The 24,315-nt window shown below is 42.1% G+C and overlaps 1 protein-coding gene across 1 annotated transcript in view; it reads right to left on the bottom strand.

Moving 5' to 3' along the window:
- Positions 1 to 24,271, bottom strand: part of SNAI3 (snail family transcriptional repressor 3) — a 40,388-nt gene extending 16,117 nt beyond the window's left edge. The window contains exons 1-2 of the mRNA XM_020989472.2: positions 24,172 to 24,271; positions 23,745 to 23,807 (exon numbers count right to left, since the gene is read on the bottom strand). Of these exons, the coding sequence (XP_020845131.1) occupies positions 23,745 to 23,807; positions 24,172 to 24,271 (163 nt within the window). The remainder of the gene's footprint in view (positions 1 to 23,744; positions 23,808 to 24,171) is intronic.
- Between the last annotated feature and the right edge of the window lie 44 nt (positions 24,272 to 24,315).

The following is a 24,315-nucleotide window of genomic DNA, read 5'->3' as shown; positions in this document are numbered from 1 at the left end:
GTAACAGGGTTATTATGAGGATCAAATGAAGCAATATTTGTAAAAGCACTTGGCACAGCGTTATTTAAATCCTCAGCCCCTTCTCCTCCCATCCCCCTTACTGACAATAATGTCAAAGGTTTGCTCCAATGGCACCCTGAAGTTTAGTGCCTTCCAAGAAGAGCTACTAAAAATACTTCATGTCTTTTCAGTATACGTTTATGGGCTTCTGTGAGTGCTTTTACATCTGCATTTGCCGTGGGTTGAAATAAAGGCTGTTCTATCTGATATGCATTTATTACCTTATGTTCTTGTACAAGACCTGGGGAATCTTGTTTGCATTTGATGATTTTTCTTGAGTCAAACTCTGGGGAGGAGGAATAAGATTTGACCTGGTTTGTGTGAGTCCAGAGCTTTGGGAGCCCTGGGCCACAAACTACATAGTTAATTAAATCTGATAAATAATTAGACTTTTATGTAAAAAATTCTGTGCTCAGTACCATGGAGAATACAAAGATAATTAATTTGTGATCTCTCAAGGACCTTCAGTATTGCTTTTAAAACTGTCTGCTAGACATCTCAAACTGGGCGTCCTGTAGACATCTCAAATTCAGTATGTCCAAAACTGAACTTCCCCCTAAATCCTCCCTTCTTCCTAACTTTCCAATCACTATTGAGGTTGCCACCATCTTGCTAGTCACTCTGGCTCACAATCTAGTCACCCTTAACTCCTCACTTTCTCACCATCACCCCCCATATCCAATCTGTTGCTAAGGCCTGTTAATTTTATCTTTATAACTTCTCTCACATCCACTCCCTTCTCTCCTCTCTGACAGTGCCACCATCTTTGTGCAGACCTCTATGACCTCATCCCTGGACTATTCCAGTACCCTGCCTCAAGTCTCTCCCCATTATATTCCATCTTCCATTCAGCTGTCAAAGTGATCTTCCTAAGGCACAGGTCTGACTATGTCAGCCCCTCTCCTCAATAAACTCCATTGGCTCCCCAAAACCTCCAAGATCAGATATAAAAATCTCTTTTTGCCTTTAAAAGTCTTTCCTAATCTTTTCCCCACATACCCTTTCCAGTCTTCTTACAACTTACATCTCACCCCTCCTCACATATTCTGTGAGAGCTCCTGGCTGTTCCTTAAACAAGATACTTCCTGTCTTGGCTCCAGAGATTTTCTCTGGCTCTCCCCATGCCTAGAACACTATCCCTCCTCATCTCTGCCTCCTGGATTCCCTAGGTTCTTTCAATTCCCAGATAAAATCCCACCTTCTATAGGAAATCTTTCCCAATTCCTCTCTCTTGTGATTATTTCCATTTTATCCTGTATCTATCTTGTTCATTCACAGTTGTTTACAAGTTATCTTTGCAGTTAGACTGTGAACTCCTTGAGAAAAGGGACTCTTGCCTTTCTTTGTATTCTAGTGCTTAATACGTGCCTGGCACATAGTAGGTGCTGAAAAATTACTGACTCCTGAGGGCAGCTAGGTGGTGCAGTGGATAGAGAGCACTGGCCCTGAAGTCAGGAGGATCTGAGTTCAAATCCAGCCTCAGTCCAAACACTTGACACCTACTTAGCTGTGTGACCCTAGGTAAGTGACTTAACCCCAACTGCCCAACCAAAAAAAAAATTACTGATTCATGTCACAAGTCTAGTTGGATACATAAAATATTTATTCAGTCAACATTTACTAAATATCTATGATCTGTATGCTGTTTTCCTCATTAGGATGTGAGCTCCTTAAGAATCATAGCTTAAAAAAAAGAATCGTAATTTTTGTCTTTCTTTTTTTTTGTCTTTCTTTTTATGCCTAGTGCTTAGCACGGTGCTAGACATAAACCCTTCCTTAGAAAGAGTCTGAAGCTTAAATAGCTCAATTTTATAGGAGCTTAGCACAGTGTCTGGAACATGGTAGGTGCTGAATAAATGCTTACTGATTGATTGATTAAGAAGCCAGTGAGCCAATGAACTTGCCTCTAGGGTATAGACTTCATTACTACTTTCTCCCTATTCACTAATGCACAGAAGACCTCAAAAGGAGTTGGAGATAGATAACTGGCTGAATTGGGGGCTCATCACCATAAGCCAAGAGAGAGTTCCCCAGCTGAAGGAATTGGCTCAGGACTAGGAAGAATTGTTAAACAGGAGAAGCTGGATTTCTCCTACCTTCCGTTTGGAGGTTCTTGTTATACTATTTGATTAAATGACTTTGTTATAGAACTAACTGAACCTACTGGCTGATTGTGGGAGGGAAACACACTAGTAGGGGCTTATGCACTGTTGTTAGAAGGATAGCTGCTTTTACCTCTAGGTCTCTGAGGGGAGGAGGAGCTTCCTGCTGGAGACCCAATCTGCCAAAGCTAGTATGGATTCAGGGAGTGAGCCCCCAGCAGGTGCTACACCAGGTTGGCAAATTAGGATGAACTTTTCTGATATGACACTGACATGGTAAATAAAAATGGTAATTTTGGGGGTATTGTAAGGAGGCTAACCCAGAGATCCCTCTGCTCACCCTGTGTATGGTGCCCTGGGGCAGAGAGGAAAAGATGTCTGAGTCAACTCCCACCCTCTGAAACAGTGATGAAGTGCAGCTGGGTGGAGAGAAACCACCGGCCAAGCCAGGCCCTTGGATGACAGGGTAAACCTCTCCATCTGGGCTCATAGTTTTGTGGCTCCCTTTGACCCAAAGACAGCTTCTTCTGTTGGTACTGCCCCAGGGCAGGTATTCTAGAAACCCACAGGAATCGCAGAATCCCCAGCCTGCAGCTGAGGCACAACCCCAGCATGAGTCAGACCTGGAATGTCTTCATCATCCCAGAGCAGGTGATGAAGTGAATTGTAGACACAGCCTGGACCTTGAACACCATCTTCCTTGGAAGCCTTTTAGACTAGAGGTCAGCATTGAAGGGAGGAGACCCCACGGAAGAAGCCAGTTGATGAGGGAGTCACATTCACTCAGTCAATCAACAAGCATTTATTAAGAGTCTACCATATGCCTGCAACTGGGAGAAGGGAATAAAAATACAATGAATGAAATAATCCCAGCTGCTCTCCAAAGCAGTCCTTGTTGAAGGTTGTCCTTCACCAAAGTCCAGGGGCCTTTGGGAAAGCCTCCCAATGGTCAGTGGGGCCTTGTGCCTCCTGGTCTTCTGGAATACCCATTGGAACTGGATATTCCAGTTCCTTGCTATTTCAGTGATTTCCACACCCTCCAGAAATAGCTGGGGATTAGCAAGGACTGGGAGAAGAAAATACCTTAGACTGCTCGATTATCTAAAGTATCACTCACTTGAATATTCATTTATTCATTCAATAAACTTGCTGAAGGTGCCTACTAAGTGCAGAGCTAGGAGTTGTGGGAGATATAACCCTTAGATAAGACCTACTTCCCTGACCGGCTGGACCTTAATTTAGTCTCTGCCAGTATACATGCTTGGCATACTGCTTTCTTTCTTTCTTTCTTTCTTTCTTTCTTTCTTTCTTTCTTTCTTTCTTTCTTTCTTTCTTTCTTTCTTTCTTTCTTTCTTTTTCTTTCTTTTTTCTTCTTTCTTTCTTCCTTCCTTCCTTCCTTCCTTCCTTCCTTCCTTCCTTCCTTCCTTCCTTCCTTCCTTCCTTTCTTCCTTCCTTCTTTCTTTCTTTCTTTCTTCTTTCTTTCTTTCTTTCTTTCTTTCTTTCTTTCTTTCTTTCTTTCTTTCTTTCTTTCTTTCTTTCTTTTTATGCCCTCAGTATTCTTTGTCTGTATCAGGGGATGCCCATAACAGGGGTAGATTGCAATTTATCAAATGAGGTCAAGTTAAGAAGTATTGAAGGGCTTACTATGTGCCAGACTGTGCAAAGTGCCAGGGATCTAAAGAAAGGCAAAAAACAAGCTCCATATCCTCAAGCAGCATCAGGGTTAACAGGTTGTGCTGCTAGTGTGGACATAAGCCCTTCTGTCAGTTTCTGAGTCCTTTAAGAAGCATTTATTCAAAGGCAAGCATATTTTCAGACTTTTTCAATGTATTGATCAATTATGCTGATACTCTTTTTTTTTTCTGTCTTTAAAAATACTATCTGTTATATGGGATAGCTCTCCAGGAGGGGGAGGAGAAGAGGTACTAGGGAAAACTATCTATATATATATATATAAAAAGACATCTTTAAAAACTTATTTTAAAAAAAAGTCTACCATGTTCCTACCTTTGGAAGGCAAAATGGATCTGACTCTCTTCACTTCCTTCCCCTGACCACCTATGATGGAGCAGGTGCTCTTGGCCCTTTAGCTCAGAACAAGGGGCACCTAGGGCTAGAAAAGTGGTGCCATAGTGGATTGAGCACTGGGCCTGGAATCAGGAAGATTCATCTTTTTGAGTTCAAATCCTGCCTCAGACACTGACTTAGCTGTGTGACTGCAGGCAAGTCGCTTAGCCCTGTTTGTTTCAGTTTTCTCGTCTGTAAAATGACCTGAAGAAGGAATGGCAAAACCACTCCAGTATCTCCTCCCATTAGTTCTAATTCTTCTTTTCATCAAGACTAATGTGAAAATATGTTTAATACGAGTGTATAGATAGAGCCTCTATCAGATTGCATGCCATCTTGGGGAGGGTGGAGGAGAGGGAGAAGGAGAAAATTTAGAACTCAAAATCTTATGGAAGTGAATGTTGAAAGCTAAAAATTAATTAATTAATTAATTTTTTAAAAAATGGCTTTATGAAGCATCGGACACAACTGAAAAATCACTGAACAACAACAATGGCAAGAAAAGGCAGGAAAAGCCGGGGAAATCTTCAGAGTACCTTAGGGTAGGGCTAGCTTAGAAGGCGAGAATGACTCTGTGCTTGAGAGACTCAATCTGAGTCATTCATTGGCATTCCAGACAAAAGTCTTAATGCTTCTGATGTCTTAATACCAAGGAGGGCTTACTAACCCTCTGATACTTGAGACAGTACTTGACGTTTTCAGAGCACTTGCAGCCATGGGATTTAGAGTTGGAAGGTGTCTTGGAGACAATTTAATCCATTCTGCTCATTTTATTGAGAAGAAACCCAAGTCTGGAGAGGACAAGGAGCCCAGCTGGGATTCGTGCTCAGGGTTGCTGAATCTCAGAGTTAGAAGGGACTGAAAGGACCAAGGCTGGAGCCCCAAGGCACCCCGATAGAAACTTACCCCTAAGAGACACAGAGCTCTTAATGGCTAGTCCATGGGTCTTCAGGTTCTCTGACTCCAAACCCATTATGATTTCTTGCCTATCATAAATTTTTTCTCACAATAATCCTGAGTCAGATAAGTTAGAGAGAAACTAGAGCATAGTGACTTGTCCAAGATCACATAGCCAGGTTTCTTGCCTCCCCAGTTCAGGATTCATTCCATTTACATTCTCGTCACACTGCCTCCTTGCCCCAGACTGAAATGTCACTATCCAGGGCAAAGTGTTCCCCAGTCAGTTTTCCCATCTGCAAAGTGGGTATCTTAATTACTGCCTTATAGCAACTTTTGTGAGGTGAAGTGAAGATGAAAAAAGTCCTCCTTGATCATAAAAATGGGAAAAGGACCCACATGTACAAAAATATTTATAGCAGCTCTTTTTGTGGTGGCCAAGAATTGGAAATTGAGGGGATGCCCATCAATTGGGGAATGGCTGAACAAGTTGTGATATATGAATGTAATGGAATACTATTGTGCTATAAGAAATGATGAGCAGGCAGACTTCCGAAAAACGTGGAAACACTTGTATGGAGATGCTGAGTGAAGTGAACAGAACCAGGAGAATGTTGTGCACAGTAACAGCCACATTGTTCAATGACTAACATTGATAGACTTAAACCTTCTCAGCAATGCAAGGATCTAAGACATCTCCAAAAGTTTTATAATGGAAAATGATATCCACATCCAAAGAAAGAACTATGGAGTTTGAATGCATACTATTTGCCATTTTTTCCTTCTGTTTTGTTTTGTTTCCTCTTTCTTGTGTTCCTCCTATAGGTTCTAATTCTTCCTTACAACATGACTAATGTGAAAATATGTTTAATAGGAATGTATATGTAAAGCCTATGTCAGATTGTGTGCCATCTTGTGGAGGGAGGGGAGGAGGGAGAGAGAGAAAAATTTTAAACTTAAAAACTCATGGAAGTGATTGTTGATAAATCAAAATAAATTAAGGAAAAAAAAAAGAAAAAAGTCCTCCTTGCCTTGGATGGTTGGAGTGTATGAGAATTGTGGCTACTAGGGTACGTGGGCACTGGTGCACACATAATGTTAAGAGACTCAGAATCAGCCCAAGAAGGTTGAATGGACACTCTAAAGAGAACTTATGGGACAAAAGTCTCATAGGAAGTGTTGCTATGTGAGAGGAAGTATCCACATAATCAAGGTCCAGATCCAAGACTGGAATCCATTGAAGTGACTATTATATATTGGGGTGCATACACTTTGGGACCATCTCTACCACCTGCTGTCAAAGAAGGTGCCATATCATTGTGATTCCTTACCACTTGGGAGGCCACTCCTCAGAGCTGGGAAGGTCCTGAGGAATCATCTAGCTTGAGGCATGAGTCCATCCTACAATATCCTGGACAAGTGGCATTCCAGGCTCTCTTGAAGACCTCCAGGTCTTCTGTACCTGGGTAATGTTTTAGTCTCCTGATCCTCCTCCCATCATCCATTTATTCAGAGATTAACAGAGATGTTAAATGACTTGCCTAAAGTCATACAGGGTACTAAAAGCTGAAGGGACTTTGGAAACCAATGAGTCCAATGGTGCAGTTTTACAGGAGAGGCCATCAGGGCCCAGGAAAGGGAAATGATTTGCTTCAAGGGGACATAGTCACAGTTGAATGTCATGTCCAGCCCTGAATTTTACCTGCCATTCCACATTTACATGCCCTCAGTGGTCTAGTGAACCCCCTTCCTTTCAAATTGGCAGGCTCAGCCAATGGGACACTTCCCTACACCCTAGTAGAGAAGCTCCAGGGACCTCACTACCCTGAATGGATCACAAGCCATGTGGGAGGAACCCTGGGGAAGAAGCAAACTAGGACAGTAGAGTCCAGCCCCTGGAAGCATTTGGGCTGTGTGTCCCTTGCCTGTGAAATGAAAGAATTTGATTAGTCAACCCCAAAGGCACCTTCCAGTGGCCCCATTCTAGGATCCCAGGAGCCCAAGCTATTTGACTTCTCCCCTGGATCCTACTGGGAAACAGCGAGGACTAGAGCCTTTCAGGCATTGCACAACGTGAAACTTCGGCCCAGCTAAAGTCATTCCAGAGTCAGGCTCCTTGACTCTTTCTCAAAACCTCAAGACGCAATCCCAAGCCTGGGAGATAAGTCTCTGGGGCTTTGTGCTTCTCCCAGATAAGCCACCCAGAGCTATTGTTCACGGTTCTCTGTATCTAGGATAGGGAAGGGGACAATACAATAGGAGATGGCGAAATTCCCCACTTTCAGTAACTCCAGACCTCAGATAGGCAGTAGAAGAGTTAATGAGTTATAGACTAAACTCCCAGGGTCCCCTCAGGACCCTTTTGTCAGAGGGATACTTTCAGATTTTATCTCTTTCCTCAGGGAGGATGACTGGTCAGAGCCCTAGTAACTCCTGAGGCCAGGACTGTTAGGTGTCATGGAAAAGGCTCTCACTCTGACTCATGGGCTCCTCATGGTCCTTGGGGTTCTGCTGCCAAGTCCTCTTTGGCTGGGAAACCCTCATGGCCACAACAGGCCTAGAAGTTTGGCTGGTAGGGAGACAAATGGCCCCATCCATTACTTCTGGAAGTTAAATTGGGAGAAGTCATTAAGGTGAGACGCTCCAAAGGGGAAGGACAGAGGTCGGTGAGAGATTTCGGGGTGGGGGGTGCTCTGCATGTGCCCGTGAGCAGGACAAAGGGCTCCTTCTCAAGCAAAGAAAAGGATCCTCCTAACCTGCCATGCCCTGTCAGGTCAGTTCCCAGCCAAGCAGACATCTCAAGGGTTTCCACAAACAGTTCCCTTGAGAGCTGAGGGCAGGGCCATTCCTAGAGAGGGAAGACTCCCAGCAGAAGAGAAACCCGGGTTAGTGGTAGATATTAGGAAGAGGCTTATTTAGCAGAACAGAGCAGGCCCAGCTTCCGGATGCTGATCTCCACTCGATGAAAAGTGGCGTGCTGTGGGGGAAGGAGCCCCCTCTGTCCCTTACGACCCAGGGGACCTTTAAGCCGGCTGTCTGCCTTCTCTAGGCTTGTTTCCTCTTCCGTAAAATTGGGGGAGGGGCATGCGGTGAAGCAGGAGGCCTCTGAGGTCTTTTCCAGCTCCACATCTGTGCACCTATGATCTTAGTCTCATCAGTACCTAGGAATATGTACACTTGCCTTGTGTCTGCTTTATATATGTCCACAGGCACCTAGGTAGCACAGTGGATAGAGTGCCAGGCCTGGAGTCAGGAAGACCCGAGTTCAAATCCAGCCTCAGACACTTACTAGCTCTGTGACCCTGGGCAAGTCACTTCACCCTGTTTGCCTCAGTTTCCTCATTTGTAAAATGAGCTGTAGAAGGAAACAGCAAACCACTCCTGTATCTTTGCCAAGAAAACCCCAAATGGGGTCACCAAGAGTCTGACATGACTGAAAAGATTCAACAGCAAAAATATATCTACATGTTCCACCCACCCCCACTCCAAGCTAGACTATAAGCTTCTGGAGGTTAGGGGACTACTTTACTTTTGTTTCTGAATCCCAAAGACTTAGCACACAGTAGGCATTTAATAAATGCTTATTTATTTATTGGGAAATAATGATAATAATAACAATATAGTTATCTGTTGCACCCACAGTTAGTGGTGGAAGATCCAGCAAAGGAGACTAAGAGGGCCAGCTAGGTGGCGCAGTGGATAGAGTACTGGCCCTGGAGTCAGGAGCACCTGAGTTCAAATCTGGCCTCAGACACATAACACCACTAGCTGTGTGACCCTGGGCAAGTCACTTAACCCCAATTGCCAAAATAAAAAAAAAAAGTCCTGGAGCCAAGCAGGAACCCAGGGCTGTCCAAGCCCAGAGCAAGGGGACCACACCACGTTGTGCTGAGGAGAGGGGGAATGGTGCTGCCATTGGATTCACACGGACACACCAGAGGTTGATGGGGAGGAGGCAAAACTCTGGACCTCCACCGAGACCCACAGTCTCACTCGTGTTGTTGGGGCTTTTCTAAGTGTGGCACTGTGAGCTGAAGGGATGGTGTGGCTGAGCCTGAAGGAGGAAGGGGACTGAGCTCACCGGAGGAGAGAGACTTACTGCTTTGTTAAGGGGACTCAGAAGGAAGTCCCTCTTCTGTTCTTTACAGAAAGCAAATCCCAGTCTGTTTGTTTGTTTTTAAACTTTGGAAGCCTGATGCTTGCAAGGGGCTGGGAAATCCTTAGAGAGAGACAAACCATATTCTGGTGGTCCCAGGGGAAACTTCTAAATGGGGGTCATGAGCCATAGAAATTATTATTAGGGAAAAACTACTAAGATCTAACTTGATCCATGTGTTGCAGGAGAGGGGTCTAGGGACCTCAACTAACATGCATGTTAATCAATCTGCCAATATGCATTTATGAAAGAAAGAAAGAAAGAGAGAGAGAGAGAGAGAGAGAGAGAGAGAGAGAGAGAGAGAGAGAGAATGAAAGAAAGAAAGAAAGAAAGAAAGAAAGAAAGAAAGAAAGAAAGAAAGAAAGAAAGAAAGAAAGAAAAAGAAAGAAAGAGGAAGGAAGTAAAGGTGGAAAGAAGGAAAGAAAGAAAGGAAGGAAGGAAAAGAAAAAGAAAAACAGTTCCTGCTTCAAGACACCTACATTCTAATGGCATAACAAAAATAGTGAGTATCATCATAATAGCTGGCATTTAGATAGCACTTTACATACATCTTCTCAGCTGATCCTCACAACAACCCTATGGAATAGATAAAACAGGCATTGTAGTCCTCATTTTGCAGATGAGGAAACTAAGATTCACAAATGCTAAATGGTTTGTCAAAGGTCACACAGCTGAAAAGTGTAAGGGGCAGGATTTGATCCGGGAGACTTGCAGTCTTTCCTCTGTACTATGCTGCACCACAATCCTATGAATCCAGGTTTCCTGAATCCAATTCCAGAACTCTTTGCCCTACACCAGGCACCCTATAATCTTCTAACAATCCCCCCAAACTCCCAGTCATCACAGGACAGTACTTTCCTGCAGAATAAAATTAGAAAGTGCATCTACTACCTCAAGTGACTGGGACACAAATAAAAAGGAAATGTGCTTGTTCACTCCCGTTGCAGAAATAAAGTCCTGTTTGTGTCACCAGCCACAATGGTCAGTCACAAAGGACAGACACAGGAATAGCATGACCGGTATCAGGTGCTAACTGTATGGCATATCCCAGACCTGGGCACCACAGTACAACCACCAAGTTACATGTGCATATGGGATCTGACGTGTTCAGCAGCTCTCTCACCAGAGTGGCCAGCCATTTGGACAAACCAAGCTACACAGGAAGAGAGATGGAGCTACCTGAATGCCCAGATAGCTGCTCCCCCAATGTGTTGGGGGATGGGACGTGGACAGTCATAGAGCACCAAATTTGGGGTACTCTTGACTTGTCCCAGGTTTTAATTCAGAATCTGGGAGATCTTCTTTGGCCTCCCACCCACAAGCCATCCCTCAAGTCATTCTAAGTCCCTGCTTGAGAAGATGCTATGAAGTTGAGGCTAAGATATTTTTCTCTAAGTCGGGGGTGAGGAAAACTAGGGAAGAGGCAGCCCAGTGAATCGTATTTTGGCAAAGGGACTCCTGCAAAATGGCCAGCACTCCAATCAGGACCTGGAGGAAGTTTCTTTCCCCCATCAAAGCATCAAGAAATCGAACCAAAAAACACTGATTCGGTGATTTGATGATTTGGTGGAGAGCAGGGTGCCTGGGAGCAAGTGGACCCAGACTGTAATGTGGGCTCAGTTATCTGGGTGACTGTAGGTAAGTAACCCCATTTCTTTGCTTTGGTTTGGAATTCTATTTTATTCTGAACTTAACAATGAAAACATGGACATTTCCATCTATATCACAGAAAAAAAAGGATCATAGTGGAAAATGTGAATCTCTATTATTTGTAGATATGAATTTGTTGTGAAACTTTCAAAACTGTCCTTCTCGTTTCCTTTTATTCTCTTCTGTGCATTGTGAAAATGCTCAATGCTCCTTTTTTTCTTTTTTCTTTTCCTTTTTGGCAACCCTATCCCTACTTCTCCTCTCTCTTCCACATGCACCTCTCCTTCCCAATGAAAGAAAGAAAAACAAAACCCTTGCAACAAATACGCAGAGTCAAACAAAACAGTCCCATAGGGGTCATGTATGAAAATGGATGCTTTATTCTCCATCATGAGTGGATTACCTCTGTGTCAGGAGGTGGGTAGCATGAGGCATCATCAACAGTCCTCTGGCTCTGAATCTTGCCTCTTTGGGACTGAGTTCCCTTTTCCCTGAAATGGAAGGGTTGGACTAAATTTCTGAAGTCCTTCCCAGCTCTGCCATTCTAGGATTCAATGGGGAGCATGTCTAATAGAGAAAAGATTGTCCCTCATGGTGTCCTGCACCCAGGACAAGGACTAACCAAGTTATATGGAATATTACTGTGTTTTGAGAAATGATAAATATGGTGAGTTCAGAGAATGGAAAGACATGTGAACTGATGCAAAGTGAAATACATAGAACAAGGACAGAAGTTGAGATCAGGAGAGAAGAAGGATGCCCTTTCCCATGATGCAGTATGCCTAGGACGCCGGGGCTGATTGGAGGAGAGGGGAGGCTGCTCAGAGCAAGGCTGGTCTCTGTGGCACAGAGAATGAGAATAATGGGCACCAACTGGCATGGTAGGAGGAGCATTGTGGGAGGTGGCTGTCAGGTCAGTGCTGGGGAGTCTCTGACCTGGACATAGGTCTTGGCACATGGAAGCTGGAAGCCAAAGAAGGAAGGACCAGAGCTGAGGTCAGTTTTAGACATTGTCTTCATTGAAGTTCTTCAACCCTACCTGTGCTATTGGTGTTGGGAACTTTGCTCCTTGCTACTGGGTTTGGAGTTAAGTTAAACTTAAATCATCATTTACTTTGTAATAAATAGTCACAGTTTTTTAATTAATTAAGTTTTAGTTTCAATATTCACTTCCATAAGATTCTGAGTTTCAAATTTTCTCCCCCTCTCACTCTTTTGCCCCCTAGATGGCATGCAATCTGATATAGGCTCTACTTATACACTCATATTAAGCATATTTTCCCATTGGTCATGATGTAAAGAAGAATGAGAACTAATGGGAGGAACCACGAGAATGAAGCAATACAATAAAACAACAAAAGAAAAGGAGAGCAAACAGTAGGCTTCCATTCCGATTCCATAGTTCTTTCTCTGGATGTGGATAGCAATTTCCACCATGAGTCTTTTGGAGTCGTATTAGATTCTTGCATTGCTGTGAAGAGCCAAGTCTATCAAAGTCAGTCATCACACAATTGGCTGTTACTGTGTACGATGTTCTCCTGGTTCTACTCTTTTCACTCTGCATCAGTCCATGTAAGTCTTTCCAGGCTTTTTGGAAGTCTGCCTGCTCATCATTTCTTATAGCACAGTAGTATTCCATTACATTCATATACCACAACTTGTTCAGCCATTCCCCAATTGATGGGCATCCCCTCAATTTCCAATTCTTGGCCACCACAAAAAGAGCTGCTATAAATATTTTTGCACATGTGGGTAATAACCCACTAGTACTCACTAGTAACCCACTAGTACTCACTAGTACTCACTAGTAACCCTGGTTGCTAGCAGGTAAAGCTAACTGAATTTTCTGGAAAAGAATTAAATTGAAAGGTGCCCATATTGATCATCTGGGTTGGGGCAAAACTGATTCATAGAGTATCAATTATTGATAAGGCTTTAAAACTCAATTGAGTGTTATGGCCCCAAAGAACTAGAAATAAAGAAGATGATGACCATTAATTGGAGAATGGTCAGATAAGTTGTGGTACAGGAAAGTTATGGAATATTACTGTTTAGAGAAATGGTGAATAAGGTGAAAAATAGGAAGATTTGTGTGAACTGATGCAGAGAGAAGTAAATAGAATTAGGAAACAAAGTAAATGTAAAGGAAAACAATATAACAATCAAAATTGAATGTTATAAAATTATAATGAACAAGCTTGCCTCCCCTACACAATAGATACAAGAAGGCATTCACCCTTTTTTGCAGAAACGGGGAGGTCTGTGGAACCAAATATAATGTTGGTCTTTTAAATATCTTGAATGGTTTTGCTGAATTGTTTCTCCCTCTTTTTTACTCCTTGCTATAGGGAATGGCTCTCTGGAAAAGGGGGAATGGAGGGACATAGAAGATATAACAGTTAAATATATCAATAAAAGTATATTAAAAGAGCAACAAAGCAAAAAAAAAGAAAGAAGATTGAATTAGAATCCTGATCTTCATAGACGTGTTGGTGTCTATGGGAAGAAACCTTCTCTTCGGAGAAGGGCCAGCTCTATCAAGGCTGAGGCTTCCTTTTTTGTTTTCTTTTTCCTGGTATCTCAGAGTTGGAAGGGTCTTTCTTAGAAGCCCTCCAAGAGCAAGAATCTTGGAAACAACACATCAAAGGAGTGCTTTCCTTGAAGACTTCCGGGGAGCAGGAAACCGCTCGCTGCCTTTGAAGGAAGCCCCTTTTTCTTCTGGCTGGCTCTCTTTAGTAGAAAGCTTCTCCTGACCTCAAGCTTAAATTTTGCCTCAGTAATTTCCACCCACTCTTCCTGGTTCTGCCCTAGGGCCATGAAGAATGCGTCAAATCCCAGTTCTAGAAGGCAGCCTTTCAAGTCCTTGATGACAGCTAACACATCCCTCCTAAATCCCCTTAGACTCAATATTCCCAGGGCCTTTCATCTTGGAGCCCTGGTAAATCTGGGTGGGGCCAGACTGTGCTCATTCCTCATCATGCATCCACGTATTTATTAAGCTCCTACTGTGGGCAGAGCATTATGCTAGCATGTGGAAGGAAATATATAGTTAGGATTAGACTCAACCCTTGCCCTCATGGAACTTGATCACCACATGGAGGATTAAAAGTCAAATTTGAACCCAAGTATTTGAGTTTTGTGTTTATATTTGGAGCTTACCCTCATTCCTATTAAATGTCATCTTGAGAGGCAGAGGATGGACTTGACCTTCAATTCAAGAACCAGGATCAAGCCCTGCTTCTGACAGATCCTGGCTGTGTGACCTTGGGCAAGTCACTTAACCTCCCAGTGGCCCAGGCAACTCTCTAAAACCATAAGTAGTAAAATGGGTGCCTCTCTATCTATGTCGGTAGAAGAAGCTTCCACATGGGGAGTTCTTATATCCATAAAACCATAGATCTGGTCCAAAAAATTTGCCTTATTGAATTCAGCATAATGTTCTTGTCTGGTGAGATCTTTTTGGATCTCAGTTCTGTCCTCCAGTGACCATAAACTATCTCTCCTAGCTTTGTGTCATCTGCAGTTTGATAAGGAAATCAACTGCCTTTGTTCCCACCAATCAGTCAATCAACAAGCATTTATTAAGTCCTAAATATGTACATAGAGGCAACTAGGGGGCACAGTGGATAGCAGAGTGGTCTTGGAATTAGGAAGACTTATCTTCATGAGTTCAAATCTAGCCTCAGATACTTACTAGCTCTGTGACCCTGGGCAAGTCACTTAACCCTGCTTGCCTCAGTTTCCTCATCCTGTAAAATGAGCTGGAGAAGGAAATGGCAAGTCACTCTAGTATGTTTGTCAAGAAAATCCCAAATGGGACCACAGAGAATCTGAAATGACTTAACAATAAACTATGCATATGCCAAGAACTGTGCTAAGCACTGTGGATGCAAAGGAAGGCAAAAACAATACCTGCCTTCTAAGTAGCTTACACTTTAATGGCATACAAAATGTAAATAACTAGATACTTACAAAATATATGCAGTATAGGTGGAAGATAACCTTGGAGGGGAAGGCTCTAATAGTGGTGTCATGGTAGGGGCTCAGGAAAGAGCTCCTGCAGGAGATAGGATATGAGCAGAGACTAGAAGGAAACCAGGGGTTCTAAAGGACAGAGATGAAGAAAGCCATTCTAGGCATGAGAAGTAGACAGTGCAAAGGCTGGAGATGGGAGGTGCAGTGTCCTATTCAAGGAACAGCAAGAAGGTCAACATGGATGGTATAGTTCATGGAGGGGAGTGTACAAAGACTGGACAGGTAGGAAGGAGCCAGGGGTTGAAAGCCTTTCAAACTGAAACAGAAGATTTTTATATTCTCCTCTGAAAGTAATGGTGTCATGAAAACCCAGAGAGGAGAGAGTTATCAAGATGGAGAAGGAAGTCACTGACAAAAGTGTTGACTGGCGACAGCACCAATCACAGATGTGGGGCACTCTACAAGAGCCCTGCTTCCCAGTTGGCATAGTACCATTAGTGAGGACTCTCTGAGCTGGGCCATTCCACCTGTTCCAAATCCATCCAACTACTTCGGTTTAGCCCATTTCCCTCCATCTTTTCCATAGGAATACCACGAGATATATTATCAACCACTTAGTTAAGATCTCTCTTTAGAATTTCCCTGATGTCTCATTTTAGTATGCCAAAGAAAAGGAAATTGGGTTAGCCAGCCTATTTTTAATGAAGCCATGGTGGGCTCTGTGTGACAATCCCTCCCTTTTGTAGATGGTCTTTAATGATATTTTGCCAGGAATGGAAAGCAAGCTTATTGGCCTATAATTTGCAGATTCCATTCTCTTCCCTTTTTGGAAAACAGGTCATCCTGTGGTCTCTCTCCTCTTCCCCATGATCCTTCACACCTGCCAGTACCTGAGGACATAGTTCATTTAGCCTGTGTGTCAGGTACCTTAGTATTTCCTTGACCAAACCACTCAGTTCCTTCCATTCCTGCCTGTCCTGTGACTCAACCCCAGTAGCTTTTGGCAGTGTGTGGGAGAAGGGAAGTCTAAGACTAGAACTTGGCATTGTAGAATGCTTTCCCAGGCTACAGCAAGTGTGGGTGGGATTGGCCAATGGGCTGGGACTTCTGAGGGGTGAGAGCTGGAGAACTGCATACTCCTCACCATCTCCCTGCCCCTCCCTCCCACCAGAGAGAGAGATCAGGGAGGCAGACCTGGGCTTCACAAACGTGACAGCGGGCACCTGCTTCCTTTGGGAAAGGAGTTCCCAGCCCCAGATAGGAAAAGCAAATACAGAGGCGGAAGCAACCCCTTTCTGAGGGTGGTAGAACTGCCTTCTGGCATTTGGGATAGCTCTTCACTTTTGTGTTCTCAGCCCTCAGCTACAGAGTCCAGCTGGTGGAGTGAAGAATGCCAGCTTATCATTTTGAACCACTCTGGTGCATTCTGTCAGCAGCTGCACCTGGTTTCAGCATAACAGGGGCTGTTCTCCCCCTGGTAATGAGGGCAGCAAGCAGCCATGCAGCTTAAATATTCACAGACCCTAAGTTGCTCACTGCCCCAGCCTACTTGACCACAATGTGGCATGACTACTCCCCCTACAGGGTGTAGCCATGGAAAATGGGCACGTTTGCCATTGACAGAAGAAATCGGGCATGAGGGGGCATTGTCATTCTCTCAGAAATCAATGGCTCTAGCGTTCTGGGTCTTATGGTAGCCCCTAGTAGAGTAATCTCTTTAGGAAGGATGGTCCTAGCTCATTCTTCTCCCAGCTCAACTCACTGTCCAAATTTCTCTCCCTCCTAACCAGCAGACTTTCTACTCTGGAGACACTTCCACCCTGAGGGTCTCTCTCCTGATTGGTGAGTCCCTAGTCTAAACCACCATTTCATGAGAGTGACTAGTCTTACACACTTCCACACCTAGTTAAACCCACTTTTTAGACAACTCTTCCTCCTCACCAACTACCTTGTCCCCACCCTAATCTCAAGGTACCCTTCTTTTCTCCCATTCCTACTTTCCAGCTTTCATTCCCTGTTAGATGTAAGCTCCTTCAGAACCAGGATAACATTGTACACAGTAACAGCAATATTGTATGATGAAAACCTGTGAATGACTTGGCTATTCTCAGCAATACAATGATGCAAGACAAGCATACTATCAGCCTCCGGAGAAAGAGCTGATATTGACTGAATACAGACTGAAGCATGCTGTTTTTCTCTTTCTTTCTTTCTTTCTTTCTTTCTTTCTTTCTTTCTTTCTTTCTTTCTTTCTTTCTTTCTTTCTTTCTTTCTTTCTTTCTTTCTTTCTTCTCAGTTCTTCTTGTACAAAATAACTAATATGGAAATGTTTTACATGATTTAACATGGATAAACTATATTGGATTGCTTACCAGAGAGAAAGAGGAGTAGAATCTGAAATAAAAAATTTAAATGTTAAAAATTGTTTTAACATGTAATTAGGAAAAAAAATATATTTTTAAAAGAATGTAAGCTCCTTGTCCTGCTTGCTAGTATTTGTGCTCCCAGTACTTAGCACAGAGCTTGGCACATGGTAAACACTAAATGTTCTACCTAATCTGTCTACTTGGACTCATGGTGCAATAGCCAGTGGCTGGAATCTTTCTGGACAAAAGGACTGTTTCCTGTGGAACACCTGAAGTAAGAGAGACACGTCACACCCTGAAGCCTTTGAAAATCCAAAAGCAAAACAACATAAGATCTTAGAATTAGGTGGATCTCAGTTATCACTTAGTCTAATACCCACATTTTTTAAAAAGGGGAAATGAAGGCACATGAGGATTTCTAGTTTATCCCCATTCTTTCAGGTAGTTCTACGTCAACCATTGTAGGAAGCACATTTGAGCAGGAGAAAAAAGCATCTTCTCAGTTCTCCATGTAGAGCTCTAAGAGTTCACTTTAATAGATGTCTTATGATTATAGCTTAGAGATAGCAGAGACTTTAGATATCAGCTAGGTCAACTATCCCATTTTACAGAGGAGGAAACTGAGTCCCTGATGGGCTGTGACTTGTTGAAGATCATTCAAGTAGTAGCAAAACAGGGATTTGAGCCCAGGTTACCAATGACTCCCAATTTAGCGCTCTAGCCATTACCCTACACTACCTTGGAAAGCAACAGTTCTCAGAGAACAGGGCTGGGAGCTATTTTTCATTTGACTTTATATAGAACCCAGCTAGGTACCATAAAGCCCGTGATGGCTTTCAGACTATAATAATAGCTAATTGTTGTTGTTCAATTGTATCTGACTCTTCATGACCCAATTTGAGGTTTTCTTGGCAAAGATACTAGAGTAGTTTGCCATTTCCTTCTCCAGCTCATTTTACAGATGAGGAAACTGACACAAACAGGGTGAAGTGACTTGTCCAGGGTCACAGAGCTAGTACATGTATGAGGCTGGATTTGAACTCAGGTCTTCCAGACTCTAGACTTGGCACTCTAGCCACTGTACCACCTAGCTGCCCTTAATAAATAGCCAGCATTTACATAGCATTTTAAGGTTTGCAAAGTGCTTTACAAACATTGTCCTCTTTTATTCTCATAATCCTGGGAGGCAGGTAAAATTACCTCTATTCTATACATGAAGAAACTGAGGCAGAAAAAGGTTAAGTGACTTAAGTGACAGGGTCACATACTAGCTAGTAAGTGTCAGAGATCAGATTTGAACTCAAGTCTTCCAAATTTTTGGTCCAGTGCTCTATCCACTGTGCCCCCTAGCTGCCACACCTAGGGAAGGGAAGGAAGTTTCTGGGACTTCTCAATTGATTCTGCTTTAGAGAAGGGAAAAACACCTGGTTATGCCCCTCAAGCTGACTTCTGGTGATGTTTCTATTTGACTGTCAGAATCAGTTCTAACCCTGGCTCCCTTTTGGGTTTAAAACCCAGAAGGCTAACATCGTTGCCTCTGCATCTTCTCTTTTGGAATTATACAAGCAGCAGCTCAGAGCAACTTTTCTTTTTAAATAAATTTTCATTTTTTCTAAGGAACAAAAATCCATTTTCTCTCCATCTCACAACGGTTTCCCTCTTTAAAAAAAAAAGAAAGAGAAAACTTTTGTAAGAAAAAGGTATAGTCAAAACAGCTTCCTGCATTGGCTATGTCAAAAGGATGTGTGTCTCGATGAGACTCTGAATCCATCACCCCTTGGTGAGGAAGTGAGCAGCGTGCTTCATTCTTCGTCCTCTTGAATCGTGGTTGCTTATTGCGCTGATCAAAGTTAAGTCTTTCACAGTTGTTTGCCTTGACAGGTTTGTTACTGTATACATCGTTTTCCTGGTTCTGCTCACTTCACTCTGCATCAGTTCATACAAGTCTTCCCTGATTTCTTGGAAATCTTTCAAACAACATAGTTGTTGTTTTTTTTTTGAGGTGATAGGGAGGAAGAGACTGAAATAGGAAAGCTAGGTCAGGTAGGTTGGGAGGGCTTTGAGGGAGGGGTTGGGGGTAAGCAGCAATGTGGGACCAATAAACAACAGCAAATGATTTTTCCAGATGCAATTCATGAATATCCCACTGCTTATTTTAGGTGAAAGTGATTCTAAAATTGGGGAGGGGGGACACACCAAAACAAACAAACATGGGGGAATCTCACCATGGTAAAAACCTTCCAGGTAACTCACCAAATGACCTAGTACTGAGAACAAGAATAAACCAGAAACCAGCCTAGGAATCCTAAACCCCAGGCAGGAAAATCACCGAACAAGGCATGCTCTTTGGTGTGACTAGAGTATACCCAGAGCAGCTTGGGAGGTGCAGGAGAACCAGTGGTAAGGCTGCTCTGTTCTACCTTCTGGAGAGGTGGAAGAGGAAGATGCAGAAGCCAGGAGCCCAAGAGCCCCTAGCACTGGGCAGGCTGCCAAACATGTCAGATTAGTGAGCTCTGATAATCAGGTTGGCAGTAAGCCAGAAGCTAACAGAGACAGCAGCTGGGAACAGAGGCCTTCAGCAGGCCAGACCTCACAAGTCATTTATCAGCTACAAGCGAGGAACTAGCAGATGGAGATGGTCTTTCTCCTAAAAGGTTCCCCTGAGATTATCACTGCCTCTGGAACTGTCAAGCCCTTCACGGTGAAGGTTCTAGAGAGAGAGAGAGATCACCTAGTCTGTCCTCTTGCTTTCAGATTGATCTACATCTAACCCAGCCTATACAGATGAGTTGGAGAGGAACCAGCAACTCAGTGATACCCAGCATCCTTTGCAAATCACTGTTCAAAAATTACAAATCTTGGATCAGAGTCAGAATTTGAGGAATTTAGCACAGCCTACGGGTTGACGAGGTATATTTTTAAAACATTTTTTATTAATGCCTTTTGTTTTTACGTCTTCTTAATCTTCCAATATATTCCTTAACATCTTGCTCTGAGACCCATCTCTTGTAATAAAGAATAAAAAAAGAATGGAAAAAAAAGTTTGGCAAAATTAGCCAATACATCAGTCAAGAGTCTATGTTCCATTTCCACAATCACATCTTCGAAGACAGGAGGGAGGTACATTCTCACCTCTCTTCTGTGGTGCCAAGCAAGTTTGGTCATTATAATTGCCCTGTGTTCAGTATTTTAAAAAGGAAAGACTTTTGCTTCAGGACCAAGTGCAACTCCAGAAATATAGCCTTTTCCTGAAAAATGGGTGAGGTTAAAAGCGGTTATGATAAGCTATCCCAGCTTTTGAGGGCCAATATACCATCTATTATTACCATGTCAAGGTAAGGCTTTACTCAGTAGAATCATAGATTTAGAGCCACAAGTCATCTTAGAGGCCATTGAATCTAACTCCATTTTACAGATGAGAAAACTGAGGTGGAGACAGATTAAGTGACTTGCTCAGAGTTACATATCTAGTTAAGTGACTGAGTCAGAGTTTCCTCACTCCAATTTTAGTTCTTTTCTCCATTGCACCACCTAGTTGCTTTGTACTTTGTGGGACAGCAAGATGAACTATCTAAAAACAGGAGATGTTGCTTCTAGACTAGCAGACTGTCCCTATGGCTTTCCACGCAAATAAGATAGCATCACTTATCCACTCTCTTGTCTCTGAGTTCACCCCTTCTCTCCTATAGAGGCAGACTCCCCCTAAAGGAAAAAGACAGAAATAGCCTATTTGGGGATAGATCAATTACTCCAGAAAATTGAAATGGCTGCAAGGAGAAAGGCAACTATCTCTAAATTGGGATATATTCAATGTACAGGTTTCAGGTGGGATTCTTGTTTTCCCCCTAAATGCATTTTTATTGATGTCATATGTTTCTTATATCATCATAGTTATCCCCAATATTCCTCCTGCTCCCCCTGTATAACAATATTCCATTACATTTAAGTACTACAATTTGTTTAGCCATTGGTGGGCATCTATTTAATTTCCAATGCTTAGCTATCACAAAAAAAAGTGCTGCTATAAATATTTTGGTATATATGGGACCTTTCTTCCTGTTGATGGCTTCTTTGGGATGTAAACCTACTAACTGAACCACATAATGACATTTTAGTCACACAATTTGGTGAATTGAGTGACATTTTATTCACTTTATTTGCATAATTCCAAATTGCTTTCCAAAATGGTTGTACTATATTCCACAGTTCCACCAACAATATATCAGTATGCCCATCACTTCACAACCCTTCCAAAATTAATTCCTGCCAGTTTTTTGGCAGCTTTGATGATTTGCAAGGTGTAAGGCAAAACATCAGGGTTGCCTTGATTTTTATTTCTCTTATTATTAGTGATTTGGGAAATTCTTTCATATGGTTGTGAATACTTTGCAATTTTCCTTTTGAAAACTGTTTATATCTTTTGATCACTTATCTACTGAGGAATGGTTATTAGTGTAATATATTTATTAATTGTTTATATGTCTTGGTGACCAAACCCTTATCAGAGAAATCTGAGACAAAGATTTTTTTTCCCTATTCAACTACTTCCCTTCTTAAGCTAGGTGCATTAATTTTGTCTATGTAGAAATTTTCCATTTTTATGTAATTAAAATTGTCCATTTCACCTTTTATAATTGCACATATCCTTTGTTTGGGTAAGGATATGCTCATAATTGTGAAGGATATATGATCTCTTTCTCTTCTAGTTTCTTATAGCACATTTTTTTTCTTTTTTTAAAATAAGTTTTCACTGATATTTTCTCTTTCTTACATCGCCATAATATTTCATATATCTCTTGCTCTCCCCCTCACTGAGAACCATCGCATATGACAAATGGTATTGTTTTTAGAGAGGAAAAAGTTACCACAACTGATTGATACATTGGAAAAAGTTCAAAATTATGTGCAATGTGTAATGTCTGTGAACCTCCCACTTTCATGAAGGAGTAGATCGAGAGTGTCTTTTCATATCTCTTCATTTGAATCTCACTTGATATTTATAATTTTACTTCATTTACTTTTGAGTTTTTGGTGTATAATTGTCCTTTCCATTAACATTATTTGTAGTTCCTGTGTATATTGTTTTCTTGACTATGCTTACTTCACTCTGTATCAGTTCATATAGATCTTTCGATGCTTCTCTGTATTCATCACATACATCACTTCTTATAGCAGAGTAATATTTCATTACATTCATGTAGCAGAATTTGTTTAGCCATTCTCCAATTGATGGGCATCTACTTTGTTTCCAATTCTTAGCTATCACAAAAAGTGCTGCGATAAATATTTTGGAGTATAAGAGGACTTTTTTCTTATTGATGGCTTCCTTGGGGTATAAACCCAGCAATGGAGTCTCTGGTTCAAAGGATGTGAACATTTTAGTCACTTTATTTGCATAATTCCAAATTGCTTTCCAAAAACGCTGTAACATTTCACAACTCCCCCGACAATGTATCAGTATGCCTACCTTTCCATAACACTTCCAATATTGACTGTTGTCATTTTTTTTTTTGCCAATTTGTAGGGTGTGAAAGGAAACCTCAGAGTTGTTTTGATTTGTATTTCTCTTACAATTAGTGGATGTGGAACATTCTTTCATGTGGTTGTGAATACTTTGCAATTTTCCTTTTGACAACTGTGCATATCTTTTGAGCACTTAACTACTAGGGAATAGCTATTAGATTTACACACACATGTACATACACATTTATTTATCTGTTTGTTTGTTTGTTTATTTATTGTTTAGATATCTTGGCTACCAATCTCTTACTGAAAAAATCTGAGGCAAAGATTTTTTTCCTATTCAGCTGTTTCCCTACTTATCTTAGGTGCATCAATTTTGTTTCTGTAAAAGTTTTTTTAGTTTCACATAAAAAATTATCTACTTCATCTTTTGTAATTGTCTCTATCCCTTGTTTTATTAAAAATACATCTCCTACCTATAGCTGTGAGAGGTATGTGATCTGTTTCTCTTCTCATTTTTTATAGTATAATTTTTAACTTTAAGGTCATGTGTTGATTGTATATGTATAACCTATATCAAATTATTTACAGTCTCAGGGGGAGGTGAGGAGAGAGAGGGAGAGAATTTGGAACACAAAATTTAAAAAAAATACTAAAAATTGTTTTTACATATAATTGGGAAAAAATAAAATATTATTTATAACATTAAGGTCATGTGTCTATTTAGAATGTATTGTGGAATATAGTGTAAGGTGTTTAATCTAAGCCTAATTTCTGCCAGATTGCTTTCTAGTTTTCCCGACAGTTCTTATCAAATAGTTTTTCCCTAGGTAATTTACATTTTCCACTTTATTAAATACTGAGTTATTGAATCCCATTGTTTCTAATTCTTCCTTGTCTAGTCTGAAGGTGTTCAGGGAAGACTAGCACCTCAGGTCTGAAGGCTGCCAAGCCCTTTCAAGGGTTGTTTTCCACCTTTGGCATCCACCTGTTCCACCTAACTCTCACCTGTGACTCCAAGAAGCTGTCGCACGTCCAGCAGCCACTCGGTAAGCCATTTCAGCAGATGGGCTAAACCGGATTGAGGATAACCTAAGGGTCTCAAACCCGTTGGTGAGTTAGGGGGGTGTCTACCCCAAGCGTGTGAAGACTTCTCCTGGTGGAATGGGCAGATGAGAACAATCTATTCCAACAGCCCAGAAAGCAGGTGAAGCAGGTGCCATGGAGCGCTTAGAGCATGGTTAGACATCGAAGACGCCAAGATCATCCACTGCATCTTGAGCCATCACCAGTTATCTTGATTCTGTCCTGCCACTGGACTTCAATGACTCTGGAGGAGAGAGTGAGGCCGACGACTTCATGCAACTCTGCCTCACTTCAATCCAATTTATGCACGAATCAAAAGACATCGCCCATACCATTTTACCATTTTTACCCATCCCGAAGTCCTGTGGTGACAGGCAAGTGAGGAAGCAGCAGGTGGGGACACATTGGGAGCTGTAGTAACAATCCTGCACATAGGCGGCACAGGCCATAGGGTCGTCTTCTCACTGAAGTCCCAGTAGGATTTGGCAGCCCC

This window comes from Phascolarctos cinereus, unplaced genomic scaffold (genome assembly GCF_003287225.1).
Source record: "Phascolarctos cinereus isolate Bilbo 61053 unplaced genomic scaffold, phaCin_HiC Scaffold_2;HRSCAF=192, whole genome shotgun sequence".
In the NCBI taxonomy this organism is placed as follows: Eukaryota; Metazoa; Chordata; class Mammalia; order Diprotodontia; family Phascolarctidae; genus Phascolarctos; species Phascolarctos cinereus.
Note: the sequence above shows the minus strand (reverse complement) of the source record. Positions and strands in the feature narration are given on the sequence as shown.